Source organism: Zootermopsis nevadensis, unplaced genomic scaffold (genome assembly GCF_977971745.1).
Source record: "Zootermopsis nevadensis isolate Lab colony 2312 unplaced genomic scaffold, Znev_1.0 Znev_ptg000022l, whole genome shotgun sequence".
In the NCBI taxonomy this organism is placed as follows: Eukaryota; Metazoa; Arthropoda; class Insecta; order Blattodea; family Termopsidae; genus Zootermopsis; species Zootermopsis nevadensis.
Window position 1 is genome coordinate 13148097 of NW_028259154.1, and position 22246 is coordinate 13170342.

General features: G+C 36.8%; 1 protein-coding gene across 7 annotated transcripts in view; it reads right to left on the reverse strand.

Annotated features, from left to right (window-relative positions):
- Positions 1–22246, reverse strand: part of LOC110835907 (limbic system-associated membrane protein) — an 893271-nt gene that overhangs the window by 16681 nt on the left and 854344 nt on the right. For all 7 annotated transcript variants that reach the window (XM_087353891.1, XM_087353892.1, XM_087353890.1 and 4 more), the window contains 2 exons: positions 12100–12274; positions 8083–8306 (listed from right to left, as the gene is read on the reverse strand). In XM_087353891.1, the coding sequence (XP_087210017.1) occupies positions 8083–8306; positions 12100–12274 (399 nt within the window). The remainder of the gene's footprint in view (positions 1–8082; positions 8307–12099; positions 12275–22246) is intronic.

Consider the following 22246-nt stretch of genomic DNA (forward strand, 5'->3'; position numbering starts at 1 on the left):
TCCTTGGTTTTTATTACAAAATAATGCTCATTATCGTGTTTACGAAAGTCAACCTCTGAACTCTATCCTGACCTTAAATCCGTTTAATTCCCTCACACCGTTCTTGAAGATCAATTTTAATATTTTTCTCCCAGCTTCAGGTTTTCGAACTAAAATTACATATTCATGTCTCATTTCCTCAAGCATGCTTCGTCTTATTTTTCTCCGATGGTTCCCTTATTTTCGTATGTTTACAAACGTTGCAAGGATATAATTTCGATTGACACACGAATTATGAAACATCATCGTTAAATTTAAGAACCACCTAACTTCCCTTTACCGGTGGAAATACATAACGATATAACTGAGCGGGTAGAATGTAAGACGGTTCTATGATGGTCTACGGGATAAGCCTACATGCTTCAAGCACTCTTTTGACTATACATGAAAGAGGAAAATATTTTGACAAATGAAAGTGCCTAGCTGTGCTGGATAAGAACACAAAGGATTCAATTAATATGTACACATTAATTATGTTGTTTCTTCTGTTCAGACTGGGGTTAAATTCATTTGATAACCATAAAACTGCAAAAAATTGACAATTTTACGTTGGCGCACTGCGTAAACAGAACACAAAATTATAAAAGTCCCAAGCTCCAGTAAAAATCACTTTCTGTTTCCGAGAATATTTAATTACCTATAAGTATCATTTCACGGATGTAATCCACTGTTATGGTTCTTATTAAACGAGTTGATGTAATTTTTAACGTGCATTTTGTGGTTTTTGTCAAACGTTATTATTCGAAATGTAATTAATTTTATTCAAATATCAAAACAAACTAAAAACTCCAAGTATTAACAAAATATAACGGTTACAAAATAACTTGCAATAAAATAATGAACGCATCCAGTTTCATAAAATATGGCCAACATATTCCAAGGTTTTTTTTAAAGGCACAACAAACAAAAGCAACATATTTTAGCCTGCGTGTCTGTATTTCCTCCCACAAGTCCTTAATGAAGTCTAACTTCAGTCCGGCGGTCTATTTTTATATTTCCGTTTCTGGTGATCCAATTATTAAAATACTACATCTTTCAAATAACATTATAAACATTACCAAAAACTGTACAGTACACTTCCTACACACTATTTGCTCCTAGTCAATCAGTTTCAAGGGAATTTTAGAACGAAATGTGTTAGGATTTCAATTTTAAGCCTACCTCATAAATAAAATGTTATGACTACATTCTAATATTACCAACTCATACTTATAGATACTCCTAGGTGATATTTAAGACTTCCGGGTTGTAGCGCGGTGCTACAGCAACCCAGAAAACAACCATCTTCGTGTTCACCGCCATGAGAACTTCAAATCCTACTTTAAGACTTCCATTTGTAATAACGCGAAGTGCTTTGAGGAAAAAGATCACATATATTATAATATAAGTTACATAAAATAAGGGGGATGAATAACATATACTTCCAAAACACTTTTTTTTCCCCTAGAGAACCCTCTAACGAATGCCTTCATCATTAAAGGCTGGGGGAGAAGTTGGGGGGTGTTCAAGCCCCTTCTCCTCCATTAAATTGAACTGTACGCACTCAGGCTTCAGTATTTATTCAAGAGCATAAGATAGCACAGTAGTTCATTCCTATATCTCAGTGTGTCAGTATCTCATCGTAACAGTAAGAGGGTTGATACTGCAGGGAATGAAGCAAGGAAGGTACAGGGGAGGATTTGCCACCACATCAGTGCAGTGTTTAATGCTCCTACGTACACAGTGATAGTACCAGTAATGGAATGAAGAGTTTCGTTACATAATAAGCCAGCTAATATCTTGTATGTGTTCTGAAGACCTGGTGAATAATTAATGGCTTTTAAGGTGAACATTTTGGGTCTTCGCCTCCCTTTGCTTCCTGTTCTTATGCAATATCATTGTTCTATACCAAGACAAGTTTCAAGACTCTATTCGGTTGGAAAGCGTTTCTAAGGAACTGATTTATGTTGACAGGTTGTTTGTACAAACTGAAACGTCTTAAAGTAAATATCTCATATAACGCTACAAACTGTGATAAAAAATATACCTTCTGTGAGAATATAAAGTTTGAATTTGAAGTTTACGTAGTTGTTTAGAAAATTCAAATTAAAAAGTATCGACTGATAAATGTTTTCTATTGTATTAGTTTAAACAATATTAATCCATGATGCATATAGTCTGGTTACTGACAGCGTCGTTAAGTAACACAAAGGCATACAGAGAAAGTTAAATATTTACTCAGTAAATAAAATAACAAACATTTTCAGAAAAGAGAGATTACCCCATTTGAAGGCAACCAAATAAAACCACAAATACGGTAATGACATTTAAATTTAGACGAAAGTAACCAACAGACCTAATGTAGTGAGACTTTGTTACGCTGCAAGACGATCTTAAGGCGGCGAGGGTCGAATGGGTGTCTTCTGGGACGGACGACAAAAAATATGAGTAGCAAATACGGCTCGCAGTAGCGAAAAAATCTCCCCGGACCCATCTCAAACATTTCATTACACCTATGAATATGAAGTGTGTTTCTCATTTAAAAAAGATTTTTTCTGTATATTGAAGAGAACACAAAATTTCCTAGAATTCATAATGACTTGATCGTTATTTACTGTATTTAGAATGTTTCTACGTGTTATGCAACTGACTGGAATTTCTGCGAGATCTAAGGTTCTCACAGTGAGACTCGTAGAAATATATAAACGTTTCTGAAGTGTTTTCTGTTTCCTTCATCAGGTCAATCGCCCTGATGACAGTAATCTTCATGTTTCTTACATTATTTGACGACGTTTCCAACAGCATCACTCAGTCATATAATATTGAGTGGGAGGAATTGATCGTGGCCTGTTTAACGATACTACCAAAAGATTCTGTTGGAGAAACTGGGAAGAACTACGAAAATCTTCCGTCATTGAAACTGGGTAAGTCTCGAATGCATGCGCAGAGCATTACAGTTCTGTCTGTCTTCTATAAAGGTGGGTGAACATCATACGACGAATTATGAGACCCGTTTTAGAGACAGCCTCAAGAGATGTGCGTGAGAGTCATGATAATTACTCTCTTACTTACAACAATTTGCCGAACATACACCAGCAATCTCTTTGCTTTGATCCTAATTACAAGTACGCTTCCCAATTAGAGACAGTGTAACCTTTTTTAAAATTCATTTTTATTTCCCTTCTACTTTGAACTCGTGCAAAAGCGACTCTGTACTTCGAATAACAGACTCGTTTCCCTTAAACTCACCCCCCCCCCCCCCCCAACGAACAACTCGCAGAACTAAAATTTAAGCCGGTAGAAATTCCCTGAATAAAGTGAATTTTCAAGCTAGCTCATAAAGAAGTCCAAAGGACTGGATAGCCTAGAGGCAGAAGAGAAAACCTATGATAATTAAAAATGTCGCAACTTCCTATCATCTTTTGCCTTCCTTCACAAAATTCTTAGCTTAAGTAGAAATTAATTTAATTACTTTGTAATTATACGTTAAGCCAGTATAGGCTTCTTATTAATTTTATAAGCAAATAATAATAAGAACAAAAACCCCAATAAAAAAGAATGTCCTGTTTGATGTCATAACTTCAAAAATGCAACACAGATTACGTTCAAAATATTTAACTGAGTGTACAAATAATGATAAATTGCAATATACCCTGTAGACTTTGCAGGTCGTCATTAAATCTACAATTAACTAAGTATATAATGGTAGAACCCGTTGGTACTAACTAACTAACTAGATGGCTTACCGAACCCGAAGGTTCATCACCGAATCAACCAAAGCCCTCCACCACACCCTGTCCTGGGCCAACAAAATCCAGTTTCCTTCAACTCCTATCTCCCACAGATCCCGCCTGACATTATCCTCCCATCTACGTCTAGGTCTCCCCAGAGGTCTTTTCCCCTCAGGCTTCCCAACCAATACGCGGTGCAAACCTCTTGTCCCATCCATGCGCGCTACATGCCCCGCCCATCTCATTCTTCTCGACTTAATCACCCTGACAATACTGGGGGAGGAGTACAGATTTTTAAGCTCATCATTATGCAGTTTTCTCCATGTCTCATCGGTACAAAACTGCTAATATCTAGCTTCGCAAATTGGCACAATTCTAGACTAGTTGCGTCCTCAAACCCTAATGTCACCAACATCCCTCTTGAAGACATCCTTCGAGATCCTTCTCAGCCACTCCTTGACTTTGCGATGCTAAAACCAATGCGTACGAGTGAAGATGTTTTTCATTACGTAATAACCCAAATCGGTCACGAACTATGAATTAACTTTTTATGTCCGAATACCTTGTTTTCAGATATATATAGATTATGTCCTTTCATAAAAGTATGACACATCGTTCACAACACATAAAACGATTTAAAATGTCTGTTTTTGGCCTATATTTTTATACGCAAGACTCTTAACTTCGAAAACTGAGAAAGGATACATACAAACACGTCAAGAAATAATATATCTATGCACAAGAGACATAAAATTAACAACTCGGACCAGTAAAGCAATATATGACAGATGGTATAAAATAAACATATAAAACAAATAAGAAAATCAATATTTATGAAGCAGCGGTATGATCAACGTAAGAGATGAATAATCTGCTTCCTGCTAAATTTAATTTTTATAGCAAATCGCCTAGTGTACCAAGTTAGCAACATAAAATTATGGGAGGATAAGCTAGATACTTTAGAATTACACGTAGGAACCAACTGAAGCTGACACCCCTCTAGCGCGTGCTTCGGACGGGTCCATCTCATACGACCAAAATCAGACCTTTGCGCAAGCATCAGCACTTCTCGCTCGGCCTCTACTGACCTACGTTTCATGTTCAATATTGTGGGTTTTCAAAATAAATATTATCTTTGTACTTAACACTTCACGTTGCCAGTAAGACGTAAGATGAAGCAGATACATAACTCCAATTTAAACCGTGAAGATTGTACAATATGTTCCCCTCAAAACTTGCTACCAATTTACAAGTCCACACGACGTCACAACCCAGAAGACCAATCCCAGCATTTTTACCTCTGACATAATCCAGATCTCACAAACTCCAAATATTTGTAACCTAGACACTAGAAGATGGTAAGTTTTAACTCCCAAGCATCGACCAGTTTAACTCCGACGAAGAAACTCCTGGTACCAGTTAGTTTGTAGAATGGGTGAGACTCAGAGCCGGACAAAATGATGTTGTCACTGCTGGAAATCGAAGACCTGTCCAGATCGTATGAATGACTACACCCCATTGATCTGTCCCTGCTAATTTTACTTAAAATTTGGCTCTTATTGACTGTAAGAAGAAAGGAAATCCGAATAGAATAGCATCATCCACAAATTGAATTTATACTCTACTAGACTTTTACGTGAAATGTAAACGTACGCATGCAGCTCTGAACATTTACCATGATATTGCGTGTGCACTTAATTCTCTGTCACCATGTAATTATCAGTAGAAAGGCGTCGTTAAACATCTTTACAAAAGCCTTAATGATAAGAATCAGTCTTGTCGCTCTAGCGCCATATTTCATGCTTTTGTTCTGAGTTTACATTCAATGAATTTTAGTTTTTATCTGTATATAAAATACAGGTCTCGTCTCATGCTTTAGCATTTTCGTGATAACTTCATTTTGAAGTACGACTTTACCCATTTTAACCTCTTACCCTTTACGATCTTAATCACCAATTCCTCCTCTCTTTATTCTCATGAGTAATTATAGGCTACACAGTCTTAACCCCGTCCCCCCTAAACAATTTCTGCCCCCTTTCCTCGAAAACCGTTGAGTTTGTACAGAGATTAAACAAAGTAGCTTATACTGGTTGTGCAAAATCTACAGGGGGACATCGGTAGGATAAGCGAGAATGGAAATGTTCCTAAGGTTCAAAATGCCTGTGGAGAGGAGGTTAAAGTTATGTAAGTGATCATATAATTGACCATTAAGCATAGCAACGTCCGATAAGTTCGGACCGCGTAATTTGGGGATTTATCTTCCTGCTGCTTGGGGAAATGTGTAGCATGAGGACAAGGGTTTACTCTAACCCCGTGCGTGTGAAATGCAATATCACAGTTCGCTTCATCAGCCCATTTAACAGATTTAGGTACGAAGCGCCTTTCATAACGGGAAATTATATCGAGTCTGTTATTAACTAACCGAGATGAGAGAAATGTTACAAATTATATTAATTTGAATTAATAAATGAATTTACAAGATAATTAACCAACGAAAAAATTTATTAATGAACTGGTTCCGTCCTGTTGCCTTACTTGCTAAATTTATAGTTACACAACCAATCAAATTATTCCTCTGCTGAAAGCAGGAAATCGATCCATAACCGTGTTCACAAAAGCCTGCCTTGCGACTTTATCCTGAGTCAGCAAAGTTTTCTAATTGTTTAGGATTTATTTTATTCCCTCATGTCTACAACATGTTCCACTCACGTATTTTTAACAATATACGACGAAAAATGATTACTCATTGTGTATAGTAAATAAAATACTATCAAATTAGTATTTGTGTATTAAATTTCATATGTAGTAACGAACAATTCAGGACGAGTTTCTCGATATATAATTTTCTTTATCTTTCGGTCATGAAAACCATGATAAGCAAACAAGTTTTAGGACGTCTTTATTATTTCATTTGTTACCCTCTTTCTACGACGCTAAATACAAAATTTCATGGATGGTCATTCACTAGTTTCAGAGTTAAAACATGTGGACAGACACGACTTAGAGAGGTATTTTTTTCGCAAAAACAGCATATAATTTTGTAAATCTAAATTAAAAATGTCGTTCTTGAAGAACTGCGTCCATTTTCTATTTCTCACAATGTGTCAAATATTACCACATGCTCAATCGAATATGATTTATATTTACACAGTATATGCAAAGTAAAAACAAGTGAATTATATAACTTAAATTACTTATATTTTTCGTTAAAAGGTTTGTTCGATCAGTTACAATAATAATCAAGAGACTTATGTGAAATTAAATTACTCCCGTTAAAAGTTCGTCTGGGCAATTATTTGAGCTTAATTTACCTTTGAAATGAATTTATGATTCTGCCTGACATTTTGCCTGTCGTGATGTGTTGATGCTTGCACTATCCTTATCTTACCACCACAATAAGCCATTGTTCTCTCTCAGTCATATGTTATCTTGCTCACAATCTTCTGTTTCGGTCAAATGCATACACGCATGTGGGCTTCATGCTAATTTCTCACTGAAATATCACTCCATTTGTTATGCTCGTTCATTAAGGAGATATTAATTGAACAAGGGCTTCATGAATACGTAAACATAACTTGAGTTAATAACTTATTGTCTGAGTGCTGTACATTTCTCCCTTGCTACGATAAATGAGTATAAGTAATTAGAAGTTCAGGAAACAAGAAATTTTTTTGGACAGTCGTTACAAATAAGGTACATTCATAAAAATACCCTAAAAATATTATTATATATTTAGACTTAAACTTAAAACGAATGTTACTTTTGATGTGTTGTGCATAATACGAAAAATAGGCTCTTTCGACTTATAGCTCTTTACTCTGGTGATCTATCATAAGAACTCTTACATAACAGAGAATTTAATTTCTTAAGGGGGCAATCATTTACAGCTAATAACTCGGCAAGCGATGATTAAATCCACTCTATACAATTTTTGGAAGACTGGTAGCTGCATTTAAAGAAAGGTAGGAAATGTAACACCCGGTGACACAATTAGCATTCATAATAGACACGTGTTTACAGTGACACTAAACAAATCGCGAAAGAATTTAAGTCTTTTCTTGACAGTTTAAGCCTCAGAGAGACATGACCTGTGTCTAATCGATATCTATTTTCGCATATTCCACAAATACTGTAAACAAAGTACATAACTTATGAAATTTCTACGAGGCGAGTGCTCTGATTATTTAAGCAGTAAGCATCACTTAAACGTCGGTAAATTTCTACCACATTATAAGGCGCAACATCTAAAAAAAAAAATTCTTCAAGTACAGAATTTTGTAGAAGTTTTCTTGAAGTAATTATCGTATATATAATGTGGAGTCAATGTACTCACCCTTCTTGACTGTCGTCGATTATTTGGCGGGGGCTGTAGTTGCTGCTGTGGAGACGGTGGCTGCTGGTGGCCCGGTAACGCCTGGGGCGAACTCACTGGCAACTTGCGGAACGAAAGTTTGAACTCCTCGATGGGAGTGTAACTGTTCACATTCCAGCTGATGTTGTACATGTCACGGTACTTCCCCCGCGGCTCGCTCACGAAAATGGCGGGGTTTGGCCGTCCTATACCCAAATATACAAGATGTTATTAGTGCTCCGAAGGATTCTACAAGCATCACGTCTGTAAATCCTATCTAAACCTCGTTTCCAACATCTCATTCTGGAAAACTGACATGGGTAGGATCTATCAAGCAGTTTGTGTTGTCGTTTGTTTGATATTACAGATATTACACTTAATTCTTTTATGATTGGTTTTCCCCGAAGCTAAAAACCATCTTTTTTGACATTTCCACAGCAACTAGTAATTCTCAGACAGGCCAGACAACAAGAAATTACTGAAGTTCTTTTATAGTGACACTGTTAGATGTTAAAAAGCAATCCTAACAAACAAAACCAATGTCTCCAAGCGATACATCTCATTCATTGCACGGACACGATTAACTACGTTCCTTGTAGCGCAGGAATCGAATGAGAAGGAGATTTTGCATAATGAACTGGGAGGATATGGAAGTGGTCGTTGTCTATTTCAATAAGTCTTGGAAAGGCTGGGTTAAAATACGAAATGGTCTTAATAGCAGAGTTTCAGATCCGAAATAGAACAGAAATAAAAATAGATCCGAACTTAACCTTCCAAACTCAAAATGTGGTTGTTATTCTTTCAATTGTGATGAGGAAACTGCGAGAACAAGAAATGAATACAAAATTTTTGTTTAAAAAGTCACTGAAAGATATCGCTAACGAGGTCACAGTTTAGATCTGAAACGACGTTTAAGATAGTATTAGATAACGTATTATGAATAATGCAGTCGGTTAGGGTTGAAATAATCACAAACATTTTTATGATAATGATGATGGACACGCATATGATAATTCTAATCTATTTTATATGACTTCCGTTAAGCTACTATGGTACCCATGTGAAAGTATCAAACGTCTTGTTTTTAACTCAAAATAAACTTCTAACTTAATTCCACCCTTTCTAGGAATTTCCTAGTTGACCAACGGCTCTGTGCTTACAGCTATTTGTTCTTCTCTTCCGTAAAAATTCTTCTGTTCATGTACAATAGGAGAACGAGTTCAGTTTATAAATTCAGCCTATTTTCACTTTCCTGTTATTCATTAACCTTAATGAAACGATTAATCGGGGTATTTAATTCCGCTAATTTTCACACTATCATAAATCTTTTCCCGTGTAACTCACAGTGGCAAGGCGCTGGATTGTTATTCTGAAGACAGCCAGTTCAAATATTAGCCCGAATACGACTATCGTGCGTGTGTCCTGATTGAGGTTACTGTTGTCTGTCTGTCCACATTAGTGTCAGAATGCCACCCAAAAATTTGCCACGTCAGTCTCATTTCAAATCCCTGCCGAAATAAAATTCACAATTTTGACATCTAATTCCATACTATATGCCCCCTACAGTTAAAAAAATAGTAAGGGAGAAATTATTGAGAACATGTTTTACTTTATAACGCGGAAGGGAGTCTGATTTTATTCAATGAACGGGATCTGTGAAATAATAAAGTTTTGTAAAATATTTCACTAGATTTACATTAACCGCCTGTATGCTAAGAATTTTAAGTTTCAAATAAACTATCTAAGTATAGTACAATCAATATTAAAAGCTGGTACTCGATCAGCCTTTTATGCCAGCCGAACGAATATTATCGTATTCAGAAAGGGCACCATTGGATTTTATCCAGAACCATCATATCCAATCCACACCCTCGGATTCTCAATCTTTAAGATCCATTTCAATGCTATCCCCAACATACAGCTTGGTCTCCTAAGTAGTCTCTGTTCTTCATTTTAAAATTTTGTATGAATTTATCATTACCATCATGAATAGTACATACATTAATCGTTAGCTGATCGTTCTAATAAAGGCTTATAAAAAAGTATATAATTTAAGCGTAAAGTGTCAGAAATAGCAAGATTTTTTTCTGTTCCCTGAAAATGGAACACCCTGTATTAAAGGTATGGAGACGTTGAGAGAGTATGGTCTGTTTTCATGTGATACGTTGTGTTCGTGGCTTGAAAATAATTTATTTATTCAAGCTTCAATCGAGAGGCGAATGTCTGATATTCTCAATTTTTGAAGAAAAAAGAAAAGGTTTCTATTGCACAGAAAATAAAAATCACAGCTTTACTACTCGAATCAAAGCTTACTCTCAAAGGGAGATGATAAATGGTGAATAATGAATATAAGAAGAGGGAGAAATTAAATATGGAAAAGAAGCGAAGAGGAAAGCCTACGGGGTTCATATGAGACACAATTATGATTTCAGCCTTCATCATTCCAAGCGCCTTCACCTTTTCTAACTTCTTGTTTCCATAAATAGCTGAGATAAATTGATTTCTTGTTTATCTTCTTTCTGCACACCATCAACATGGAAATCAAGTTCGTAAGTCGATTTTCTCCCCTTCCGTACGAATCACAAAATATGTTAATAAATTATAAACTCTACAAAGTTTTCTTCTATGTATCACCCGAATCCCTTACCCTTTTTCACTCACTAAATGTTTTTCAAAACATAAAAAAATTAAATCAATGCAAGAGAGAGCTCCAGACGTTGAAATGAGTGTTGATATTTCCACTTTATACCTATATAAAGTATGAATTTTCCTGACTCAACCCCTAAATCATTACACCAACTTTCAAAGGAATTTATATCGAGAACTTTCGTAATAAATTACCATGTAGCATATATTTTTTTTTCTAAAAAATATCCGTAAACATTCTGAGTAAACAGTTACGATACAACGATAATGTTTAGTTTCAAAACCAAACTGACATTAGTGACACTATTAAAAATGTGTATCGCTGAGAGTCTAATTCTACTGAGCTGGCGCGCAGTCCTTCTTGAAAAGCACGCTCAGCAAGGCAATAAATTCTGGGCATTTTATGGAATTCATACCTTAAGCCATATAAATTCAATCCACACTCTAAAATAACAAAATCGTTAAGAATCATTTCAATATTATTCTGTTATATACGCCCAGGTTTCCTGAGTGGTCTCTTTCCTATAGGCTTATTAATATGTTTGTGAATGTCTGCACGTGTTAATTTGCGTGCGCACAAAACTGTTTGTAAAAGTAAAAAGTAAAGTTTGTCCCATTATACGCCATGTAGGCGTTTGGGGTGAGAGGAGGTATAGCTCCTCTCTTCCTTGACCTCGGCACTAGATGGGGGTGAGTGGTCAGCATCACGCCCCGGCCGGCTTTACCCCCGGGAAAGGACCCCGGTACCCATTGTAGAGGAGGCTGGGTGGGTCCCAGAGCCGGTCTGGACGCAGAGGCCAGAGGAAAAATCCTCTGCCCCCGTCGTCCATCCCGTAGCTAGTCACTATACTGACTGAGCTATCCCGGCTCATCAATAATGCTTGTGGTATCATTAATAAGGAATCTAGGAAACAGATGGAATAGCGAATTCATCTGAAAGGACTTAGGAAAACCAAGAAACATCTTTGATCTCAAATAAGCAAACAAACAAACTATTAACACTATAAGCTTGTTTGTTTGTTTATTTTATGTTCTAATACACTACCCGGTATGCAAAGTTTTAAGATCTGTGATTTCCCACAGTTCCTCAAGGAAAATGCAGAGAAAATACCTTGAAATAGGCCAATAGTACTTCCTTCTACTCCATATTCAATTCATTATCATATATTTTTGAAGTTATATAATCAGACAATTAAAACTTTATTAACTTCATCGTAAATAAGAAATAAATTACTGTTACCAACTAGTGCATAAGAGTGTATAATGGACATATTTATCCCAAAAATTCTAGCTTACTTTCTGTAGTCATGAGTCCAGCAAATATTTTAACACTGTAAAGGGGCTGTTACTCACCAGATAACTCCAGTTTCTGGCGGGTTTTCCCAATCTGGTTGTCCGCCATGCAGGTGTAGTTAGCAAAATCTGACGCCTGCACTTTTCGGATGATAAGAGTGTGTCGACTGCCACGGGACTCCATGATTCGCCTCTCCGTCGTGTCCAGCCGCATGGTATCCCGGTACCACAGCACCTGTAATTATACGAAATGTTCACACAATCATAAAATCGTATGCGAACTTTGTGCACTACGGTTTTATCAATCTACCTACCCCTAATAAAGCATCCGTTTAACTGTACGAGTGGGTCGTTGGTGCGATGCGGGAAAAAAATAAAATGAAGTTCTGACGTTGGCGACTCTGGTAGCAATAAACACAAACGAAGCTATGGTGGTGCGTTTGGTGTGACCCTGAAGTCAGGTGACTGATGTTATGTTGGTGCTTTTGGCAATAATCTGACTTCAATAGCGGTATAAATGCTTTAATGTTTAATTTACTTTTATAAATTTTCTAGTTATAGCGCGATTTGTAGTGATAGTGATGCAATTAATTGTATTACTGTCCAACACAAAAAGGCCAATTTCCGTCAACTTTGACGTTTGTTTTATTAATAATCATACAAAATCCTGTTTATAACAGACCTATTATTACTATCGATGAGGCAACACTTGATTAGGACCGAAGTTAAATTCGCCTTACAAATTTTAGTCTAGAATTCCAATACCAGATTTCATCAACTGTGGAGTTTCGGATATGAAACAAGAGGACGGGCAGATGCATACATCGATCTCATTATGTATTCTCTTCAAGTTGTTTCTGCAAAGACTACAAAAAGAAAAGAACATTGCGAACATCTACCTGCTTCATGCTTATCTACCGCCAAATTATATTCCTTTGTCTTGCATATATTTCGGTACTTTGATAATTAACTGTTATTTCACAACTTCGAATGAATGTTAATGGTTCCATTATGCATTGTCACCGGTCCACATAAAATATGAAGTTGGTTCTTTTTGAAGAGCTATGGGTTAGTTAAACACTGTCTTAATATAAATTTGCATACTGTATATATATATATATATATATATATATATATATGTATAGATAATAATTGAAGAATACAAAATAAGTCATGGAAACAAACGAATTACAGAAATTACTGCCAAAATTCAAAGACTATCACAAGTCTAGCAAGGGGGAGAAACATAAATATATTTAATATAATTCAAGACAAACATATGAATCTTTGTCCCAGTTTTTATCTTTTTTATTTTTGAAATAATACTTTTATCTATACTGTTAGTTCTCATACTTCTCGAGAGATTCGCAGAAGAGGAAGATGCAAATGTTCGTGGATGAAAGGTTTGCGTCTGTGTGCCTATTGAATCAGTTATTCTGGAAACCCCGAGGAAGAGGCAAAACACGAACAGGCTCTGAGGAAATGAAGCGAAAAGGTGAATGAAGAAAGTTAAAATAAGAAAGAGAAAGAAACCAATAAAAATGAGAACACTGAATTGAGTGTGAATTTTAAAAAGGGGGAAAGGAAAAAAGTATGGAGAAGAAATAAAGAAGGTAGCACGAACAAACGAGAGGGCAAAAGTACTGAAAACGAAAGTGAGAAGAACTGGTATATAAAAGCGTGCATAAGAAGGGAAACAAATATGATAGGGTTGAACGTCTTTGCAAAAGCGGTGTATGTATAAAAGTACTTTTTCTTAAAATATAAAATCAAACACAGTTAAGACATGTAGGAAATGGAACAGCTTACATTTTAACAACTATCACTTACAGTGCCTGTTACACTTCGTAATAAAGAGAGGGGGAAGATGAGACTAAAACACAGGACATGGAATTGAAAGTATGACAGTAGAAAATGAATCAGCAACTTTAGATATATGAAGTTGTATCTGCAAGATTCAAAGGTAATAAAGTCAATGTTAGGAAGACGCAACACATTAAAATGAACGAAAAATAAATCGAAAAATATTAACCCTTTAAAGTACAGTTCTAAATATACGTACCACCTAATTTAGTTATCACTTCAGCCCACAGAGTGTAGAAGGTACTTACGCGTTTCATACGATTTTCAGAATAAAACTAAAAAAATTCCAAATGTTTGTGTTGCGGTACGGACTCATTTAGACAAGCTTCAGTTTCTATCCTTACCAGAAGGACGAACGGGCACTGCCTGGGGACCTTCTAACTATAAGATTCTCTTCCTCCCCCCCCCCCCACCGAAATCGAAGTGCCTCTCACTTCTCCCCCCCCCCCCCAACTTCCTATTTGCAAATTCTACACTTCTGCTATCCTTCTTATCTTTCTCTCTCTCTTCTTCCTGCTTCAAATGGTTAATTAATTATCAGAATAAAGAGCGATTATTTCCTTAAACAGCGTTAACCAATTGATCTTTTCAATGGTGAAGTGTGGTGTTTTCTTCGCGGTACGGACTGAATTCTTAAAAGTAATACAGACTACAGAGGAACACCAGCAATCCGAAATTCTGATTTCAGTATCTTCCGAATTCCATCTCAGGAATGCTCCTGCATATGAGAGCGCCCTCCCAATAATCTTCAATAACTTCCTAGTCACCCTCCTCGGTATTCCAAATCATGCGTAGGTCCTTCAGTCACACTGACATATTGCTCTGGAATGCCAGAAGCGTCAAAACAAAACAATAAGAATTATTAAATTATTTAGAAACAAATAAATAAAAAGTAAAATTTTATTAAGGGTGACATTTTATAAAAAATGGCGGCATGGCAAACCCGGAAAATATTTTGATGTGAAAACGGTAAACATGTAATTTCTGAAAGGTGATATGTTATAAGCATCCAAAAAATCTTGTCCGATACTTTTCTAAATGTTTTGGTTTTGGTACACTGCTGCCAATAAGAAATTGTAAGAATCATAGGAAATTATACAGGGCATGGAAGCACGGCAGAATTATATTCTTACAGTACTTAAAGAAGATTAGGACAATTATTGTAATCTTATGGGAGCAATTTGTATACACTCAACCGACAAAACTCCATTCGTTTCCAAGGTATATTTTCATGATAATTTTCAACTTTCACTCTTCAAAGCGTAAAAACAACTAACTCTGACTATGAAGGGATGACAGGTGGCATTTCTCTTCCATCATCACGCTGTAACACCATAAATATTCATAGCAGAAGGGGTCGTTGTATCTGAACAAGATATCTCGCGGACAGCACAAAAAACTTTAAACTCGGTATCTGTAACACTTCGGAAGTTTTAGTGTGTTAGGCCTAACACTGACAGTGTTTTATATGAACTAGTGATGCATGGTGAAAGACCTTGATAACAGTCAGCAAATCCCTGTAATTCAAGGAGCCTGAAATGTTCTTATCGTGGTAACAAAATCACACCAAATGAGCATATCATAACACATACGATTCCAGTCCTCACATCACATTTCTCGAAATTTAATTTTAGTATTGTCTTCCGCCTGATACTAGGTCCCACAAGGTTCGTCAATCATATTGAGATTTTTCGAGAAAAAAAACGATGTTTTAAAGACATGAATTGTGCAATTTTTTCCAGCTTTTTGTTACAATTGGGTTTTAACATACTGCACTCTTCATATTTACAGCTTACCCTAATTAATTTCAGACACATTACTTTTGTTTCCTGCTGTGTTATTTTCTCGAGGCCACATGCGTCCTGTACGTGTTTAAGTTCATAGTTTCGATTTTCGCAACTGCCCTGCTACAAAATATATATCTAATGGCAATTGCTTTATACGAAAGTAACAGAAATTAATTACATGAATGCCTTAAAGAACAATTTATTACTTCAATTTAATGACTTGTAGCTCCTTGCTACTAATTACATGCTTGAAACAGGTCGGAAAAGGGCAGGGAGGAATAATGTATAGCGGGATGCAAAACTCTGAAAACAGGGGCACATGTAAGGGAGTCAGTGGCGCCTACATTTTAGGTTTATTCGGTATCCAATCACCTGCCTAACAAACAATGTATCTATCGTGTGAGGATACTATATACAAATTTATTACGTAATGTCCTTAATTTCCCAGTTAGTGCATCCATTTGGGTAAATATATTTTCATGGGGACTAGGTTTTTTTCACTAGTTAAATAACTATATCATACAAGCGCACAAATAAACCAACGAACAAAAATTTCAGTTTTCTAATGCCTATTTTCGTCTGTAGAATCAGAACATACGTATATGGAAATACCAGGTGATTCAAAAAGAACTTTACAACTTTCAAAGTGTATAGAAATTTATTCATAAGGCTTACAGAATCGGTTGAGGTGTCATTTTGTAGCAAAACAAATCAAGTTTGACTCACGTTGTGCTGTAGTATCGAATTCCGTCACCGCGAGCACAAGCGGCAGTGTATTTGAAAATGGCTCGAAAATTTTCTCATACCACAGTTAGACGAAGATGACCAAAAAGGACGCATTCACTTCCAGCAAGACGGCGCACCACCTCACTACCTCACAGAAGTCCGGGATTTCCTCAATAACCGTTTCCCAGGTCGGTGGATTGGTCGAACAGGGTCGATAGCATGGCCACCTCGTTCTCCAGATTTGACACCTCTCGATTTTTTCTTATGGGGTTTCATTAAAGATCGTGTGTATGTTCCACCCTTACCTGCCAATCTCACCGAGCTCAAAGCTCGAATCATCGCCGCAATTGCAGAAGCGACACCGGATATGCTGGATCGTGTTTGGCAAGAAATTTATTTCAGGTGGGATGTCTGCAGTATCACCAATGGCAATCACATCGAACCAAAATGACTATTTGAGGTACAACTTGATTTGTTTTGCTACAAAATGACACCTCAACCGATTGTGTAAGCCTTCTGAATACATTTCTATACACTTTCAAAGTTGTAAAGTCCTTTTTGAATCACTCTGTATAATAAAAGCATATCTTATAGAAATAGGAGTAGGGATGTACACTGGATTAAAGTGATTCAAAATAGCAATGGCGACCTAATGTGAGCACGGTAATGAACATTTGGTGTTTCATAATATTTGGAGAATTTCTTGGAAAAATGAGGGACTATCAGCTCTTGAAGGACAAGTCTGCTCAACAGAATTACTGGACGAAATTCCGAGTAACTGAAGGTTCCATTTGACGTATACGCCACAACTGTCATTTTAACCTACCACACGGTGTTGAGCTGTTGTTGCACAAACTTCAGTCACTTTATAATCAACGTCTGGAAATAAACTAGTGACAGACAGGGGGGCCTAAGGCAAGCTGCATACCAAGAAGATTCTATTCCAACGCCCAGGAAACGCTGAACAAAATGTAGGCATCATATAGAGGTATAATACCGAAGAAAGAAGAAAGCGGAAGTAGAGTGTGAACACAGAAGGGAATAAAAAATTAGAAGTTTCCTCTTTCAGAAGCCTCTGCCGCCTTTATATGAAAGCCACTACCCTGATTGCTGGGCTCAAGCTTCACACAGCTTCTGCACACTCACCCCCCCCCCCCCCCCCCAAGGCCCCGTGTCTTGAGAGCTGGTGGCGGAGAGAACTAAAACAGATATGGATATATATTGATGGCACGGGGCCCCACTATTTGAAAAGCTTATTTTTAATACAAGTATTAAGAAGCACTTTACGATTCGGAAGCAGTACACATAGAATAGATTTAATCTTAGCTTTTAATTTGTTGGGCGTCCACAATGAATATGGACACCGAGAAGTAAATGAATTAACACTACTGAAATAGGCAAGGAAAAGGTCTGGAGATAGGAATTAGACTGAAGTGATTTACGATAGGGTTTAACGGTGGGCTTTTGTAATGTGGCAGCGCAAATGGGAACAAGGAGTGAAGGATGAAAAGGGAAAAAATAAAGGAAATATTATGGAAAGCAGAAAGCGATAAAATTAAGAGGAAAGAAAGCACGGAAAATAATATCACGAAAGAAAGAAAACTAAAATAAGAAGCAGAGAAACGAGGAAAAATGAAACGAATAAAGAATTTAGGTATGGAAGAATGTAAGGAAAAAGTTACAAACAAATAAACAAAGAAAGAATAAAGAGAAGAAATATGTAAGGAAGAAATAAAGAAGAAAGAAGAAAGGAAAAAATAACAAGGAAAAGAAGCAAAGAAAAAGAATGTGATAAAAGGGACAGGAGGAAGATAGCAAGCAATTAAGAGATGAAGAGAGAAGACGATTTAAAAAGAATTAGAAGAAAACGAAATGAAAGATGAAAGAAATGAAAACATAAGAAGAACCGAAATATATGTAATTGATGTATCAAGTAGGAATATATGTTGAGTTTGTGATGGAGCTAAATAGAAGTTATTTGTGAAGACTGCAACATTCTAATATAAAATCCTTACACTTCTACAGAAAACAATTTTAACTAATGCTCGCAACTACAATGAACTGCTGTTTTACCAACAAGCTCTTCTGCTTCAGTTTCACGAATGAATGCACTTGCAACTTCAAAGGACCCGCATTTGTCTGTTCTCGGACAAAAAGGACATAAAGAAGTTTCTCCTCACAGCAGCCATTACCTTACCTGCCTGCATCAACAACACTGGTCCGGCCGCTTTTAAATATTTCAATCCAATCGTGCACACTTCATTGTGGCAAAGAGTTCTGTCCGTACTCGGCATCAAATTGTCAGGATCTCTGTCCCCTTCAATCCCTAAGTGCTCAAAAATGTACCTTTGCATGTTGTTCATCCTCGACACAAACGGGCTACAACTGAACCACACTCGCAGCACACAGCATGGCCAGGCTTCAGCAGTGTCGCCAATAATACAACAAAATATCTCAATATTGCCCTACTTGTCGAAACTCCTTCATCTAATATTCATAGACAATTTCAATATTACGTAACATATTATATATTAGCCAAGAGGCAAATACAAACAAGAGCTAAAAATGAGTCCACCGTATTTCAGTTAAGATTCTTTAAAAACTCCATGTAGGAGAGTACTTCTGATAAGAAAATAGTTCGATCAGCTACTCAAGAGATTCCTTCCATTTCATGGAACCCGAAGGCTCATTACCGTGTTCACAACAGCCCACCACTGGTGCCTATCCTCAGCCAGATTAATTCAATCCATACCCGAAACCCTGCTACTTTCGAAAGAAAACATCACATAGAATATTTCTGTATATAAGGGAGTTTGTACGTTTACTGATATGATTATCATATCAATTTTAATTTTCCTATTAGACAACTTTTATCACTGGTAAATAAACGACAAAGTCGACTACGCAGGCTATGTATAATCACAAAGACGGTATTTATTTTGTGAACGTCTTTCACTCTTTGCTACTTGTTACTCTGTGAAAATAGAGATCCTGATGAGCTGATCCAGAATCGAATAAGTCTTACTGTTTTCCCCAGTAAAAGTTTTCGAAAATTTTATGATATGTAATACAAATTCCCAAATCGGACACTTAAGCCAAGAAATGTAGTATTTCTGTTAGTCACTCAAAGTACAGAAAATTCATTTCTGATTTACTGATACAAGTTTACCTATTTAAAACAATTCATCAATAATATTAGTCTTCTTTCAAATCTTCGCTTCCTTCCACAGAATTAAACTCAGATTAAAAACAAACATTGATCTCTCAGATGACGTAAGAGTTGGCTTGTAGAAGGTGGACTATTTACTGTCAGGGTTTCAACCCCATATCCAAGCCAGTTTAAAGAGGAGCTAAGGGCGAGAATACAAATATATCTAAAAGAAGCAGAAGAGAGGCAGAGACCATACAAATATTTCCAAGACTCCAAGAAAAGATAAAAGAAGGAAGAGTTCTACTAGGAAAGTTGATGAAACCGTGGAATAGAATAAGAAAGGGACATGGAGATTGAAAAGAGGCCCCAAACGTCTCTTCTTCTTTCATTTTTCTTTCTTTTTGGAAATTTAAAAATCTCCTGGCTTTTGTTTGGTTTTATTTCTGTTCCCCGTTATCCTCTCGATGCTTGGGTATATGATGACTGGAATATTACGGTACCTGACAAGTGACGGTTTGAGTGCGCCATGCTAGAACAATTCATAGGACCGGTGCAAACATCAGCAAAAAAGAAAAAAAAGAGGTTTTTCTTACCGCAATATTAGACGAGGGTTGAAAATGAGAGACAGAGAAAATAAGGAAAAAAGTGGAAGTATCATATTAGATAAGATTCCACCCTTAAAAAAACAGCCCTTCTCCATTCTCTTCCGTCTTAAATTCTCATTCCTCATTGTACCTCAGCCTCTTACGAGTATGCAATATAAGGTTCACTCTTCATAAAACTATATACATTTCTTTTCACGTTCTCTCATTCATTTTATCATCCCCGCATTCGTATAGTTTCTACTTATTTTTCCTTCGGAACAGAAGCAGTAGACAAAAATTACTTCGGCAGCGCAATGTTGGAATAACCACTTTAAGAAGAAAGCTGATATGTTACCTCCCCATATAAGAGTCAAGCAGACTGAAATCCGGAATGTATGCACTGCGATCCAACGAACAAAGACGTATAACAGTTCCACGTTCATACCAATAAAGTACTGAAACCTCTTGATACTCATGCGTCGCGACAGAGTGGTTAACATTTCTGATGCTTATGCAGAAAATTCCGGGTTCAAATCTCAGCCCGGAAATTGGCTATCTCGTCTAAGGCTCTTTGTGGAATGCCTCAGTCTCTACATCCAAATAATGGGATGGTTCCTTGCTTCAGGCCACGATCGTTTCCAAATTCGCCCTAATTCATCATTCATTTTCCAATTAATGATTCATTCCTCATCCTATTACAAAGGTTATAGGCCTATACTTTGAGCTAATAACATCGTAGCGAAACAAATAAGTAAATACACTTGACATTTACTAAAATAAGTCGTTTTGAAGTGCTTGGAAACAAGATCCAGAAACGGGGACAGCATACTCAGCAACTCTAAATGACGAATAAGTGTACAATAAGGAAATAATATCTTGAAATTATAAACAAAATTTTTCTTAAAATCAAATAAGTAACAAGCACAATGTACAAAATCATAAAATATGATAAGTATAATGCAAAATTTTTAATATTATAAAAACATCAACTTCGTCTAGAAAATTTATGAATACCATGCATATAAGAATAATTAATAACTTAAAACACATTTTATTAATATTTTAAAATAACCTATGCCTATATACCAAACGTCAAACCTATAACAGCTCACCCATAAGAATGCCCTTGATGATGGTGAAATTTTGTTGAACCACGCCAGTTAATTTTAACTGTGAGAAGTTTCATTATATGGTGATGTAAATTAGATTCAATTGTGAGAAATTCGTTCCCTTAGATGACGCTAGTAACGAAGATGGAAGAAAAAAATACAGGCTTATACGTTACATGTCTCGTCGTCATTTATAGAAAAATAGCATAAACGAAGCAATTCCTGTGGTGAAGAAACATACTATAAACATAACTGGGTATGAGGAGAATTAAATCCACGGTAAGTGGGAAGCTTCGTACTCAGGCAGTTTTTAACTCGAGTCGACATGTTCCTCCGAAATGTTGGTAGTCACATACAAAACCCAACTATGTTACGACCCATACGAAAACTATCGAAACCTTCGCCGTCAGAACCTCACATATCCGGTTCTGAGGTGTGCCTATCTAATGGGCACGGAGTACATTCCTCGGGGGGTCGAGTGGCCGAGGAGTGGTCATTCACGTGCCGAGGTTTACATGTGTGGAGCTTTGCCTCCATTCCCCTACACGTCTTCATGGCACAGTGCTTAGTTAAGCATCAGGGCCAACTATTTTACCTTTACCTGCCGGAAGCAACGACAAACATGCAGAGTGGTGACGAGATATCTAAGAGTTTTGATCTTGATTCTACTACAGAAAGAACGCCTGTCAGGGGGTACTAACAACGACCCCGTCATATGCTCCCTCTTGCACTGGGTTCCTCGTTAATTTTCTACCTGACTTCCTCCACACGTAAAGTATTCCAGCAACATTTCTTTAGCAGACACAAGGCAACACTCAAATTATTTCACCATGCTGCTGGATGGTTGTAGGCGTTAGAGTGAGTTCGCTGTCTTGTGGATGAATGCTGAGGGGTTGAACCGAAGAATGGAGAGCCTGAAAAGTCTGCTGCTGTTGCTATTCAAATATTAGCAAAGCGACATAACTACCTTTCTAAAATTCTGGAAGC